This window comes from Notolepis coatsorum, assembly GCF_963971535.1.
Source record: "Notolepis coatsorum genome assembly, chromosome: 2".
Lineage (NCBI taxonomy): Eukaryota > Metazoa > Chordata > Actinopteri > Aulopiformes > Paralepididae > Notolepis > Notolepis coatsorum.
Window position 1 is genome coordinate 23,847,355 of NC_140166.1, and position 15,707 is coordinate 23,863,061.

The 15,707-nt window shown below is 47.0% G+C and overlaps 1 protein-coding gene across 2 annotated transcripts in view; it reads left to right on the plus strand.

The window, feature by feature from the left end:
• Positions 1–15,707, plus strand: part of zfr (zinc finger RNA binding protein) — a 111,794-nt gene that overhangs the window by 51,145 nt on the left and 44,942 nt on the right. The window contains exons 5-6 of one of the 2 annotated variants that reach the window (XM_084309083.1): positions 6,717–6,929; positions 7,086–7,330. In XM_084309083.1, the coding sequence (XP_084165209.1) occupies positions 6,717–6,929; positions 7,086–7,330 (458 nt within the window). The remainder of the gene's footprint in view (positions 1–6,716; positions 6,930–7,085; positions 7,331–15,707) is intronic. The other variant, XM_084309084.1, reaches the window with a different exon arrangement.

Here is a 15,707-nt window from a genome sequence, read left to right on the forward strand (position 1 = left end):
GCAGAGTTGATTTTGCACAAAATATATATATACATTTCTTTTTTTTATATATTCAAAAAAAATCAAACAAATCCCATGCCCACCGAACGAAGCTTCGAAGTATTTAAGACAGCCCTAGTAACAGCGTTTCCGTTAGCCGGTAATTACCGGTATTTGACCGGCAAAATCTGTTGAAGTCCGACATATTTAATCTCTCCGGTCTTAATGTCCGGTGAAAATAATTCCCTCCAAGCACAATTTGATTATTTGAATTGTATTAAAATAGGCTAAAATTAAATAGCCTATGCGATGAACGAAACAATCATTACATTTGTTTCATCGTTGCTTCACCAAGCAGGTATAATAATGTTGTCAGCGAGAGCTTAGTGCTGGGTTTTGCGAGTGCATGTGTAGCTGCAGAGCCGGAGCAGCAGCGGCACAGTGCAGTACTCCAATTCAGCCATTGGCAATTCAGCTGTTGGGTGGGGGGCGCTGTTGAGCGGTCCCCAGATAGAGCCAAAAAACAGCTGAATCTGCTGCTCTGCAGCGCCATACTCTTTGCAAATAAGTCGTTGCGAGGTGGAGAGAGAGAGAGTCGTCACGCAAACCCACGATAATGTTGCCGTCTCTCTCTGCCAAATTTCTCAGTTCTTCGCTTGATATAATTAATACAAATGTCCAATATAACGGAATTCGTTAGCTCATAAAAATGTGATTATAACAGACTTCTGTTTATTAATGTCGGGCGACTGCCCACAGACACCTATTTGATATAAAGTCGGCAGCAGCACGGAGTCTCTGGACTTATTTTATTTGGAATATAATGATTGTATACGCAAAAGTAGCCTAGTTTTAAGTTAAAATATTATAAATCTACATGCCTTGAGGATGTCAATTATTTTTAAGCTCAATAAACTCTGACCGGAATTTCTCTCATTTGACCGGTAGATTTAAATCTACCGGACCCTGAGACCGGCAACAATTTTTTCTAACGGAAACCCTGCCTAGTAAACAAACGTATTGCTGAAAATATACACTATGACTGCTGTTGTGACATGGTTAGGATGTTTACTCTTGAATACGTTTGAGAAAAAGAATAATCACAGTCTAGAGAGAATGATTTATGACTGTCATTTGGGGTCCGGTACCGGACCGCACGGGTGGAAGAGGTTAAACAAATTTCACAATGTTGATGAGGCTGGGGACTCTACATTCAACGGGGAGAGTGTGAGCTGAGGACTCCAGAATATTATGGTAGTAAATGAGTTGATCCTTTTCTCATCTTTTTAAATCTGTGCATTAGGGCTGTCTTAAATACTTCGAAGCTTCGAAGCTTCGTTCGATGGCACAAGCTTCGAACATTAAAAAAAAAGCGAAGTTTAAATTTTTTTTTTTTTTTTACTTCGATTTGTGTGTGGGTGGGGGGGGGGGGGACAAATACACTGGAGGAAAGTAACCCAGCTCAGCACTGCCCAAATTATATCATCACTATTGCCTGTTTGAAGGATATCATCCTCAAACACATATACACCTACATGCCTTGTAGAATTCCACACATAAGAAAGAAAGATACTGGTGTGGCGATAAGAAAGTAGCGAGCCAGAGACGTGGTTCGAGTTGAGGTACTTTACTTCTCACTCACATAGCATTTACAATAACAACCAAGTTAACCCGGAACCGGAAGTGGTATTTAACCTGTCCCCTAAACAGTACAACCCACACGCTTAAAGGCACAAGCCCACCTTGGTGAATGTCTCTTAATATAGGTCACCACACAGGCCCCCCCAGAATTCACCAATACAAAAACTGCAACTAATTAATAGCCAGTGAACAGTCCATCAGTGAACAGATCACAGCATGAAATAGTCAACGTGGAGGGGGACGGATCAAGCGGCCGAACCGACTGCGCTTAACCAGAGGGGGACTAAGGGAGATAAGTGGAACCAGCGGCCGGGCCACGGAAGGGGCCAAGGCCGGAACAGAGGATAGGGCAGGGGTCTGAGCCGAAACCGGGGGGCGCCCCCGCCGCGGGGGTAGGGCCAACTTAACTGGTTCGTCCTTGTCCAAGTGAGCAGGCTTAAGACGGTCTATAGTGACCCGCTCTGGCCTGCCTCCCATGTCCACAACAAAGTTTTTAGTGCCTGCCTCCAAGACACGGAAAGGCCCGTCATAAGGGGGCTGCAGCGGGGTCCGATGGCTGTCGTGCCGGATGAAAACATATTTGGCCAATGGCAGGTCCCTGGGGACGTAGGACTGGGGAAGGCAGTGGCGGGATGTTGGAATGGGAATAAGGGCATCGGCAACACCCCGGGACACTGCTCGATGGGAGGCGACGGACCAGGACGCTGTGGCCCCCGGAAGAAACTCCCCAGGGACCCGCAGCGGCTGGCCGTACACCAGCTCGGCGGACGAGGCCTGGAGGTCCTCCTTGGGGGCAGAACGAAGACCAAGCAAGACCCACGGGAGGCGGTCAACCCAGGCGCCATCCGTAAGGGCAGCCCGAAGAGCGGCCTTCATGTCCCTATGGAACCGCTCGCAAAGTCCGTTGCCCTGCGGGTTGTACGCCGTAGTGCGGTGGATCTTCACCCCCAGGTGCTCCGCAACTGCAGTCCAGAGCTCCGAAGTGAACTGGGGGCCCCTGTCGCTTGTGATGTCCCCCGGTGTGCCAAAACGGGCCACCCAGCAGCCGATGAACGCCCGGGCCACCTCCGCTGCCGTAGTGGAGGACAGTGGAACAGCCTCCGGCCACCTGGTGGTCCTGTCCACCATGGTGAGGAGGTGAGTATATCCATGGGAGGGGGGCAGGGGGCCCACCAGGTCCACATTCACATGGTCGAACCGCCTCTCCGGCACTATAAACGGTGCCAAAGGGGCTTTGGTATGGCGGTGCACCTTGGCACGCTGGCACGCCACACATGAGCTAGCCCAGGTCCTAACATCCTTCCGGAGGCCAGGCCACACAAACTTGACCCCCACCAGCTTAGTCGAGGCCTTCACACCTGGGTGGGAAAGGCTGTGGATCATGTTAAAAACCCGGCGCCGCCAGGCCGTAGGCACCATAGGGCGCGGTTGGCCAGTGGAGACGTCGCAGAGGAGAGTGGCGTTAGCTGTGTCGAACACCACATCCTCCAGCTGCAGTGCGGTAGGACCCGTCCGATAGGCCTGAATGTCCGAGTCCGTGGCTTGGTCTGCCGCCATGGCGGCATAATCGAGTCCCAAGTGGACGGACCCGATGACCGCCCGAGAGAGGCAGTCGGCGACAAAGTTGTCCTTGCCCGCCACGTGCTGAATGTCCGTGGTTAACTCGGAGATCGCCGATAGCTGCCGCTGCTGACGTCCCGACCACGGCTCCGAGGCCTTGGCCATGGAGAAAGTTAGCGGCTTGTGGTCCACAAAGGCAGTGAACTGGCGGCCTTCCAACAGGAATCTAAAGTGCCTGGTGGCGAGGAACAGACCCAGCAGTTCCCTGTCGAAAGTACTGTACTTACGCTCGTTGTCGCGGAGCTGTTTGCTAAAAAAGGCCAGTGGCTGCCAGGCACCGCCCACCCACTGCTCGCACACCGCCCCCACTGCATAGTCAGAGGCGTCTGTCGTGAGGGCGACCGGGGCAGTGGGAGAGGGGTGCGCCAGCAGAGCAGCGTTGGCTAGCGCGTTCTTGGCAGCCCCAAAAGCGCTGTCCATCCCCGAGGACCAATCTAACTCGTCCTTGGGCACTTTGCCCCGCAGGGCCTCATACAAGGGTCGCATGAGGTGGGCAGCATGGGGAAGGAACCGGTTGTAAAAGTTCACCATGCCCAGGAACTCCTGTAGAGCCCGTACGGTGCGGGGACGAGGAAAACTGGCCACGGCCTCCACCCTGGCGGGGAGTGGGGTGGCTCCCTGTGGAGCGACATGGTGTCCGAGGAAAGTGATGGAGGACTGCCCGAACTGGCACTTGGTCGGGTTGACGATGAGGCCGTGTTTACTGAGCCGCTCAAACAGCTGCTGGAGGTGTGTCATGTGCTCCTCTATGGACGTACTGGCTACAAGAATGTCATCCAAGTACACAAACAAAAATGGCATGTCCTGGAGCACAGAGTCCATCAGGCGCTGAAACGTCTGCGCCGCCCCCATGAGCCCGAAAGGCATTCTTAGGAATTCGAAAAGCCCAAAGGGTGTAATGACAGCTGTCTTTGACACATCCCGTGGATGAACCGGCACCTGGTGGTTACCGCGCACCAGGTCCACCTTGGAGAAGATGACAGCCCCTACCAGGTGGGTAGAGAAGTCCTGTATGTGCGGAACAGGGTACCGGTCGGGGGTTGTGGCGTTATTAAGGCGACGGAAATCGCCGCATGGGCGCCAACCTCCGCCAGCCTTTGTAACCATGTGTAATGGAGAAGCCCACGGGCTGTTCGAGCGGCGCACAATGCCAAGTCGCTCCATGGTGGAAAACTCCCCCCTGGCGATTGCCAGCTTGGCTGAGTCGAGGCGCCGGGCCCGGGCATAGACTGGGGGGCCCTCTGTGGTAATATGGTGTTCCACACCGTGTTTGGCCACTGCAGATGAGAACGTGGGTGTGGTGAGGTCAGGGAACCCGGCGAGCAGGCGTTCATACGGGTCCCCGGTGGCAAGTGTGTTCAACAGGCAGAGAGCTCCGCCCCCCCCAACCGCCCCAAGTGTGTAGGGGTAAGAGGAAAAAGAGAGGGCATCGATCAAGCGACAGTTTTTAACATCTACCAGTAAGCTGAAAGCACAGAGGAAGTCTGCTCCCAGGAGCGGCGTGGACACCGCAGCCATCACAAAACCCCAGCCGAAACGGCGCCCCCCCAAAACACACCTCCACATACCTGGTGCCGTAGGTACGTATGGGCGTACCGTTCGCTGCGTCCATCTGGGGCCCGTGTCTGCCGTCCATGGTGTCCACGCCCTGTGCCGGCAGGATGCTGCGTTGCGCGCCCGAGTCCACCAGCAGCCGCCGGCCAGACAAGGAGTCGGTGATAAACAATAGCTTGCAGTCATGGCCGGCACCCACAGCCACTAATGAGCGCCGGCCCTGGCGTTTCCCTGCCCCTTGAAACTGCATGGCTTGCGACACTGCTTGGCCCTGTCCCCAAACCTGGCATGGTAATAGCAGAGCCCATCGTCGGGTTGGCGTCGGGCTGTCACCGCAGCCGCGGTGTCTGTATAGGCCTCCAGTGGTGGGGCAGAGGTGCCCTGGTGGGGCAGCAGCGCATGGACAAACTGCTGCTGCCTGTTGGCCAGGAAAACCCTGTCCGCTTCTGCAGCCAGGCCGCGATAGTCCTTGGTGGAGGAGAGGAGGGAACTCGCCAGTGCTGTGCGCACAGGCACTGGAAGCTGTCGCAAGAAAATGTGTGTAAATAGAAAAGAGGGATCAGCTGATCCCAGTACAGCCAGCATTTTTTCCATCAACTCCGACGGTTTGCCATCGCCGAGGCCGTTGAGGGACAGCAGGCGGTCCGCTTTCTCCAGTTCTGACAGCTCATATAGCTTCAGAAGGAATGTCTTTAGCGCATTGTACTTGTCAGCTGCCGGCGGATCCTCCAACAGCATCATCGCCCGTGCCGTCGTTGAAGCATCCAACGCCGCCACAACATGGAAGTACTTAGTTAGATCCTGTGTTATTCCTCTCAGCTGGAATTGGGCTTCGACGTGTTGAAACCACGGCCGGGGATTATGCTGCCAAAAGTCGGGCAACTTGACGGTCGCAGCGTAAATGTTCGCTTGTAGCATGTTAGCGTCGTTAGCATTCGGTGCGGGAGCTTGCAGTTGCGCGACGCCGTTGTCTTGAGACATAACGCTAAATGCTGTTAACGTTACAAATGTCCTTCACAGGGTCACCAATGTGGCGATAAGAAAGTAGCGAGCCAGAGACGTGGTTCGAGTTGAGGTACTTTACTTCTCACTCACATAGCATTTACAATAACAACCAAGTTAACCCGGAACCGGAAGTGGTATTTAACCTGTCCCCTAAACAGTACAACCCACACGCTTAAAGGCACAAGCCCACCTTGGTGAATGTCTCTTAATATAGGTCACCACACTGGGATGAATAAACAAAATGGGAAATAAAATGTAGAAATGCATGCAATACATAAATAAATATGAATCTCCATATATGAAATAGAACATTTAGATAAGGTGCTACTGAGATGTTTTGGTGAGTTCTTTGTTTTTTTGTGGCCCTTCTTAAAAATGCATGAACATTCACTGATAATTGGTCTGTAGTAGAGTCTACAAGGTCTACATTGCCGGACCATGTAGAATCCGGACCTTGTAGACTGACATAATTCTGTGCATAGTTTAGTCTACACAGGCCATATTTCAAATAATCAAAATCTTACTTCATTCATCTTAAACATTCTTGATTTGGGGGATTGGTAGTTCCCATGAAATCTGAAGTTGTTCAAACGACAACAGCGATCCACCTTGAATTAAATCAGAGTCAAACCTTGTTGGCTGCGTCAGTCACGAAAGGGGCTACTTAATTAATTAATCCAATCCACTTTATTTATAGAGCACATTTAAGAACAACAAAGTTTACCAAGTGCTGTACAAGTCCCACAACATAAGATAAAAAAAATTATTATAATTTTCTTTCTCTCGAAGCTTCGAATTAAAATCGAAGCTCGGCCACGAAGCTTCGATTGCCAAAAAAGCTTCGAAGGCCAGCCCTACTGTGCATCACAAGTAAATGTGGAACTGTCTACTGATCTCTTGCGTGTTCCTCCTACCAGCAACCAAACCAGGCTACACCCAGGGGGTCACGTCCTACACCCAAACCCAGCAGACGAGGCAGGTGACTGCCATCAAGCCGGCCACCCCCAGCCCTGCCACCTCCTTCATCTACCCTGTGTCCTCTACGGTCCAGCCTGTAGCGGCGGCCGCCTCCGTTGTCCCCTCCTACTCCCAGAGCCCCACTTACAGCACTAACGCAGTCACGTATTCCGGTAAGAAGATATATCCTCAAATGAATGTCCAGAGAGTCGCGTCCTCTATTTGAACCAGAGGCGACATCTTGTAGTGTTGAGATTTTATAATTGAAAACATTTGCACTTTGTTGTCTGCTACCCCATTGGTTGACGCGTGGCTCTGCCCCTGTCCAGGTACCTCCTACTCGGGCTACGAGGCGGCGGTGTACTCGGCAGCCTCCTCCTACTACCAGCAGCAGCAGCAACAGCAGCAGCAGAAGCAGGCGGTGGCGGCAGCAGCGGCTACAGCGGCCTGGACCGGCAGCACTTTCACCAAGAAACCCCCGTTCCAGAGCAAGCAGCTCAGGCCCAAGCAGCCGCCCAAGGCCCCCCAGATACACTACTGTGACGTCTGCAAAATCAGCTGTGCCGGCCCACAGGTGAGGTTACTGCTAGAAGAGATGTTACTACTTGGAGAGGTTACTACTAGAGGACACTACTAATAAAGGAGAGGTTACTACTAGGGGTGGGAATCACCAGTTTCATCACGATACGATTCGATTCAGGTGCCTGCGATCGATATGAGATGATATTATATGCCCATTTAATACAACCAGTAACATTTCATTTGAAATTTTTATTTGAGCTCTTCCATACATTTAAATGAAAAACAATCTATTGTTTTTAATACAAATAGACCTCCTGTTCACTGTTTTTGGTTCGTTTTTCGATATTAATATCCTATTCACTGTCACAGAACTGTATTTTGGCTGGAAAAGGCTAACGTAACGTTATCTTCGATCTTTATCGCGACGTGGGCATAATGGAGTGGCGAGGATTGCAAAGCAGGTTAGATGCATTGGACCCGTTGCAGAATAAAACAGCAGGGGCATGTTTTGGGTCACAGAATAGGCACACTAGTCTTGCTCTAGTGACGTTCTAGATGCTACTGCTGTTGATGTTAAATGGAGTTTCACAACACTGGGCGCGGGGCGACGACGTCGCCATCGCCGGATTTTCAAAATAAGAGTATCTCGATATGAATCGATCTTTTTACGTTGCATCGATCCTATTTGATTATTGATAATAGATCGATGTATCGTCCCACCCCTAGTTAATACTAGAAGAGGAGAGGTTACTACTAGAAGTCGTAGGGCTGGGCGATATGGCCAAAAATGATATCGCGATAACGATATCATATAACAATATCGATAATATCGAATATCTAGTGATGAGTATAAACATTTTTCATTTTAACAGATGTATGTTTATTTTGCAGCAATTCTTTGTCGTTGCCACCTTCTTTAGTGTTACATCCCCTCACACCAGTTCTCAGGCTGCAGCTGGTCTGAAAGCGAAAGTAAACCAGCTTCTCTGCTGGCTGTGGCTCCAGGGGAGTTGAACAGTTCTGGCTCTGCTAGTTTCTTTTCTATCTTTTGGTGCTTTTTTGGTGGACAAACCACCGCACCGTGACTCGTGACTGGAGACTACCGTACTTTTCGCACTATAAGCCGCACCTGACTATAAGCCGCAGCAGCTAAATTGAATGATGTGTACATATATAAGCCGCACTGGACTATAAGCCGCATGTGTTTTAATGTTTAATTACCATATGTAAGGAGTGGAGCCTGCGGCTTAATTTGACTCAACACGGGAAACCTTACATTTCACTTCTTCCATCACATTAAATCAGATGTTATTGTGCTATAAACAATCAATATGATGTAGACTTGGCATCATATATAACCCGGACACGGAAAGGATTGACAGATTGATTGCTCTTTCTCGATTCTGTGGGTGGTGGTGCATAATAACAAGAATTAACTCATTTACAAGTTGTATTAAGTAAATAAGGGAACAGATAAATAACATTTCAATGCAGTAAAAAAAGCAATATTTCGATTTTCGGGTTTTGTCCACATATAAGCCGCACCGTTATATAAGCCGCAGGGTCGAAAAATGGGGGGAAAAGCCGCGGCTTATAGTCCGAAAAGTACGGTAGCTCTGCTAGCACACATAGCCTACTGTGTACAGACGGTTTCAAACTGTATTTTAAATTAGAAGGCAAACAAATAAATGGATGAGAAAAATAAATCTCAATTTGGTCAGTATTGTCATTTGGACAAGCAAAGCCATTACCGGTACTTTAAAGTGGAGATGAAGCAGTGAGCAATGTGATCCTAGTTTGTTTGTTGTGTACCTTGTGTAAGACGGGGTTCTATAATCAAATGTGAAATCTATCTTATTTGTCTGAAAAATATAATATAATATCCCTGTTTTCAACATGGGCGCCGCCATTTTGTTGCTGACGTCATGGCTGACGTCATGCCTTTGGTTGGGTGTATACACTCTGGTTAGCTGCCTATAGTGAATGGGTCAGTCAGCAAATAAAATGTTGCCTACAAAACAACGGGACCGCGGTGGTTCTGTTTGTATTGCTCCTGGCTGTTCAAACTAATTTTACCATGTGAGAGAGAGGAAAGTTGGTTAATTTCCACAAACTACCAGTGAAAAAAACAGTGTTGTTGACATGTTGGCTCGGGCTGGCTGCACTCAGGCGGCGCGACCAGCCTGTTGGACAGGGAAGGAGGATCTGCAGAGAACACTTCATTGCCTCGGATTATGTTGTTGGGGTGGGATGTTTGTCCAGAAGACCACTAATCAGCTGAAGCCGGACGCGGTTCCCTCGGTCTTCGACAGACAGACCGGCGTTAGCTCTCGGGAAACCGGAGCGTCGCGGAGCATTCAGCCTGCTGGCTACCTAGACCCACTTCAACCAGCGTCGCGGAGCATTCAGCCTGCTGGCTACACAGCTTGTCGGTGTGCTGGAGCCTCTGCAAGCTAACGGTAGCTGGCTCCAGGCTCCAGCACACCGACAAGCTGTGTAGCCAGCAGGCTGAATGCTCCGCGACGCTGGTTGAAGTGGGTCTAGGTAGCCAGCAGGCTGAATGCTCCGCGACGCTCCGGTTGCTAACGCTAACTAGCTAGCGAGAGCTAACGCCGGTCCCCGGCTGGTGCCAACTAGCTAGCGATCGCTCCCGAGAGCTAACGCCGGTCTGTCTGTCGAAGACCGAGGGAACCGCGTCCGGCTTCAGCTGATTAGTGGTCTTCTGGACAAACATCCCACCCCAACAACATAATCCGAGGCAATGAAGTGTTCTCTGCAGATCCTCCTTCCCTGTCCAACAGGCTGGTCGCGCCGCCTGAGTGCAGCCAGCCCGAGCCAACATGTAAACAACACTGTTTTTTTCACTGGTAGTTTGTGGAAATTAACCAACTTTCCTCTCTCTCACATGGTAAAATTAGTTTGAACAGCCAGGAGCAATACAAACAGAACCACCGCAGTCCCGTTGTTTTGTAGGCAACATTTTATTTGCTGACTGACCCATTCACTATAGGCAGCTAACCAGAGTGTATACACCCAACCAACGGTATGACGTCAGCAACAAAATGGCCGCGCCCATAATGCTAAATGCTTCAGAAATGTACACAACAAATCGTTTTTTCTTAGAAACTGCTTATTTTTATAACGTGACTTCTCCTGTGGCTTATCTAAATACTAATGTGATGCTATGAATATGTATTTATCGCACTGCTTCATTTCCACTTTAAGTTGCAAGAAAGACGAGTCTGTCCACTGTCTCTGGGTTTAAAACTGCCCTGTTGCAGGTCACAAAAAAAAATCGATATTTTAGTTTTGTATCTATTATTAAAATATATCGCGATAATTATCGTTATATCGCCCAGCCCTAAGAAGTCGCTACTAGGAGAGGAGATGTTACTACTTGGAGAGGTTACCAGGGATGTCGCATTTTTTTGCTCCCGATACGATCCCGACCATGTGATTTTGTATGTATGATTTTAGGGTAAGGGTAGGTTTGGGTAATTCCTGGGAGGCTGGTAATAGCCTGTAACGTGTATTATACTAAATGCATTGGCATTTCGTCCCTACACACGCTACAATTGCGGACTAACGTTACAGTATACGCTCGGATCGCAATGAAGACATTCTTGGATCAACGCAAGATTGATATCATATAGCCCTTACCTTGACTAGGATGTACCCCAAGAAGAATATTCTGTCGCCAACATAATCCACCACAGAACATGGATCGGGAGTAGTTGATTCTTCTCAATCCGAGCGTTATAACCGCTTCCCTAGCTGACCCGGACCCATATAATCGACGCACAGCCCAAGACGCAAGGTTTCAAAGGGTGCTCGATACCGCCGCCTGGTAGGATATGGCCGGTATTGCACTTTTGCGATCTCGGACTCATTCCCTATGATAACACCAGGCTCCCTGGATGGATAATGAATGGAAATATCGAATAAAAGAAATAACGATGAAAACCCGACTTTTCTCGGGTTTGGCGCTCAAGCGTCGGCGAGTTAACCCAACTTTATTCGGGTATGGCGACCATTGAGTTAAGAAAAGAAAAAACACACGCACACATTGGGCGCCAGAGGTTGCTGTGGGCGTATGGCAGTGTGCCAGCGCTGTAATGAACAGGGGTACATGCCGGTGTTTGCAGTGCTAAAACTATATTAAATATTATAGCCATTGATCTAATAATATAGTCGATTGTCATTGAGTTTCTTCCGGTCAACATGCAAAAAACTGATACTTTTTTCATCAATACATTCCCGTTTTATACCGTGGTGAATATGAGTATAGTTTTAGAGTAATTCTGTGTAATCCCAGGAAACGCCGCTAAACAGCGTTTTATTGCATTTCACTAGGAAGCGTGCCATTCCTCGCTTGAAATCAACGCTAGATTATCGGTATTATTTTTCATCATGCATGCATGAAAGGGGGGGGTTATGCTTCGATCGTCACCAACGGCATATGTTGTGGAGTAACGTTAAGAGGACACACACGGATCACAGTAAAGGCATGCTCGGATCAACGCAAGATTGATAACGTATAGCACTTACCTTGACTAGGATGTATGTACTGCAAAAAGATTAATCTAATTATCTGATCGCCATTCCAAGTATTGATCTCAATCGTGTTGCCAAGATAATCCACAAATGCATGAATCCACGGTGCTAGGAAAACCCAGACTGGATTTGTTAGATCAACATACAGGCTGAGCCAGAGAGAATCCAACGATGTGCGATAGCGGCTGCAAGGCGTTAGGTGGCGGTATTGGACGTTTGCGATCTCAGACCCGATGAATTATCAATGGAAATGGCGAATAAAAGAAATAACGATCCAGAAACGTGTTAATCAGTGATTGGCACACAACCGTCGAGCGCCAGAAACGTGTTTATCCATGAACGGCACTGAAAGTGTTAACCTCTTCAACCCGTACCGGACCGCAAATGACATCGCGTCATAAATCATTCTCTCTAGACTGTCTGACATAATTATCGTTTTTTAAATATATATATATATTTTTAACATATTCAAGAGTAAACATCCTAACCATGTCACAACAGCAGTCATGGTGTATATTTTCAGCAATATGTTTGTTTACCAATAGGTTAAAGTGTTATTAGTGAGATTTAAGTTTTTGAAATGTGTTGTATTTTTCGTGGAGATCCGCCATTTTGAATTAGAGGCCGTCACTGAATGATGACGATTGTAGTCATTATGAGAAGAGGACATCCAGAGCTCTCGACGAGCGTTGGAATTTCAAAAAACGACAATACCCAACGGATTCTAGCTTCCTGCAAGCAAATTACTTGTGTATGAATTTTTTGTATTTCTCTGGATTATATACCACAAAACTGAACGTTATTGGCATATATTGGAGCGCAGTTAGTTTGTCTCCCCTATTGTGAACATTTAGCAACCATCCGTGTTTAAATCAGTTTCAAAATGGCGGTGCTGTAGCAACTAGCAAGAATAAAAAACCTACTGTACATACAGTAGATTTTATTCTCTGTTCTTCATGCACGCCTGGTGATACTAAATCCAAATTGAACTCTAAAGAAGATTTGGCCCAATCCATAGTTGGCTATAATAAGGTAATTTATAGGCTAGGGGTGGGAATCACCAGTTTCATCACGATACGATATCGATTATTTGGACAACGATACGATATTTGCCAATATCACAAAGTCTGCCACGATACGATACGTTCGATTCAGGTGCCTGCTATCGATATGAGACTATATTATATGTCCATTTAACACAATTGGTAACATTGAGATCAACTAAAAAAAGGCATTCTTTTTTTTTAGCTCTTCCAGACATTTAAATGAAAAACAATCGTTTTTAATACAAATAGATCTCCTGTTCACTGTAAAGTGCCACGTTTTGATATATTGAGCTGTAAAGTGCCACGTTTTGATATATTGAGCTTTAAACTTTAAGTAAATATTTTTGGAACTCACAACACGCAACCTGCATTTACATTTAGTCATTTAGCTGAAGCTTTTATCCAAAGCGACTTACAAGTTCTGCACGACAAGTCATCAGGAAGGGCACAACTCTTATCAGCTGAGTAACAATGTTCATCAAAGTGTTGAGTGCTACAGTGTAGGTTAGTTTATTAGGACATGTGCATGACAGTAAGGTTAGTTAGGGTTAGATTTATTTATATTTTTTTTCTGGATTTTTTTCTGGATTATAAACCGTTTGTAAATTAATGAGTGTCCAAGCTGCTTTGAGAATAAATAAGTACCTCTACAATAACTAGTTACATATTCTTGAATATTGTTTATTGCAATTTTTTTTTTTTTTTTTTTAATTCGGTTAATGGTTGAAGAAGTGCGTCTTTAGTCGACGGCGAAAGATTGGACGGGTTTCGGCTGTCCTATGGGGTGGGTAGTTCATTCCACCATTGTGGGGCAAGGACTGAGAATAGGCGACTTCTCTTTGATGACCCTCCCGGAGCTTGGATAGGAGTAGGTCTGAGGTGGCCAGAAGATGCAGAGCGTAGGGGTCTTGAGGGTGTGTAGTTAGAGACCATTGACCGGAGGTAGGCGGGAGTGGTTCCCTTTCAAAGATTTTTATTGCCATGTATGGACGAATCCACATTGGAATACAGGTACATGAGCAAACACTGTGTAGACAGTACAGGAAAAATATGTAAAAACACAGACAGTATAAAACAGGGGTGGGCAATTATTTTTCCCAGGGGGCCGAATGAGCAACTGAAAATACGTTGGGGGGCCGGGCCAAAATTCCAAACTCAATTATGCATAATATACATTTTATTTCTATATAAAAAGCAGTAAATGGCATTGTTTTTACCCCTGGTAAGAGTGTATGCTATTATTTGGCAATTAAAATGTGAGGTTAGCTTTCAAAAATATAATTTATTTCCAAAATTATAAACAAAATGTGAAACATTAATAACAAAGGGCATTTTGAGTTTCATATACTATTGAAACAAGGATTTTCTTAGCTTTCTAAAGACATCACATCATCGTATAGCAAAAATAAACAAGACATGTCACTGAACTGTGTAAAGAAAAGTGTCCCAGTTTTGTAGCCTTTTTTACTTTACATGCCTATATTAAACATTTAATGTTTTCAGAACTGTGCAAAAAAAGAAGAAAAAAAATCAAGTGTCCCATTTCACTTGTTATATTTCCACATTTTAGTGTTCAGTTCTTTTTTTTTCATTCAGTGTGAGAAATCCAGTCTCCGTTGAGCTTTACCAAGTCCATCAAAGTCAGGTTGCATGTCTGAGGTGGAGATGCGAAGCACAGCTGCCAGATGTTAATCAGTGAGAGAGGATCTGTACCTGGACTTGGTAAACATCATGACTGAGTGTCTGTTCACATATGTAGGTGAAGCCAAAGAGAACCAACATCTTCTGAGCATGTCTCCTAAGCGTATATTGTGCGTGTGAACATTGACATGAAAGTAAAAAAATATATATATTTTTTTTAATCATCATGTAATCTTTCGCGGGCCGGTCAGAATCATCACGGCCCGCGGGCCGTACAATGCCCAGGTCTGGTATAAAAGGACAAATGCTAAAATTGATATCGAACATCCCCTAAAAGTGCATATCATAGTTAAGTGCATAGTGGCACAAATGACAGTAAAAGGTACTTCCACAAACCTGACTAATAACACTAATAAAAACACAGAAACAAAATAGGATAAAATACAAAACTAGCCTTTGGAGTCATTCAGGCTCCGCACAGCACCGCCACTTTGCCACACGGTATGCGAGGTCGAGGGCCTTGAAGCGGATTCGTGCAGCAATGGGGAGCCAGTGCAGGTCCCTAAGAAGTGGGGTGACGTGGGCCGACTTCGGTAGGTTTGAGATCAGGCGGGCCGCTGCGTTCTGAATGAGTTGAAGAGGTTTGGTGGCAGTGGCCGGGAGGCCAGCAAGCAGTGCATTCATTAACTTTTTGACTCACCGGCCAGTGGCGGGTAGATGGGAAAAATCTACCCGCCAAGCATATTTCTTACCAGCCAAATTTTTTTTTTAAATAAAATATATGTATTATATAATCATACTTGTAGTTGTATTATCTGCGAGACATCGCCACCACGCAACAAGTCTAAATGCTCGCTATCTGCAAACAGCTCCACTGTCTGTGTGTATACTCGAGTAGCCTCCAGCTCCAGCAAGGATTCTCCGGCGCTGCAGCTGGCCCTATACTCGAGTAGCCTCCAGCTCCAGCAAGGATTCTCCGGCGCTGCAGCTGGACCCTATACTCTACATTCAGCATGCCCTCATGCGATGGAAGCCAGGGGCTCAAATACGCATCGAATCAATGTTATAAGACATTGATATCAGGAGCTATCTGTAGCTACTGCTAGCCGGCTAGATAACGTTAAGACAACGCCTCAGTGAACTATTTAGTTTACTTGGTCATTTCGTAGTGAGCTAACGTGAGCTACC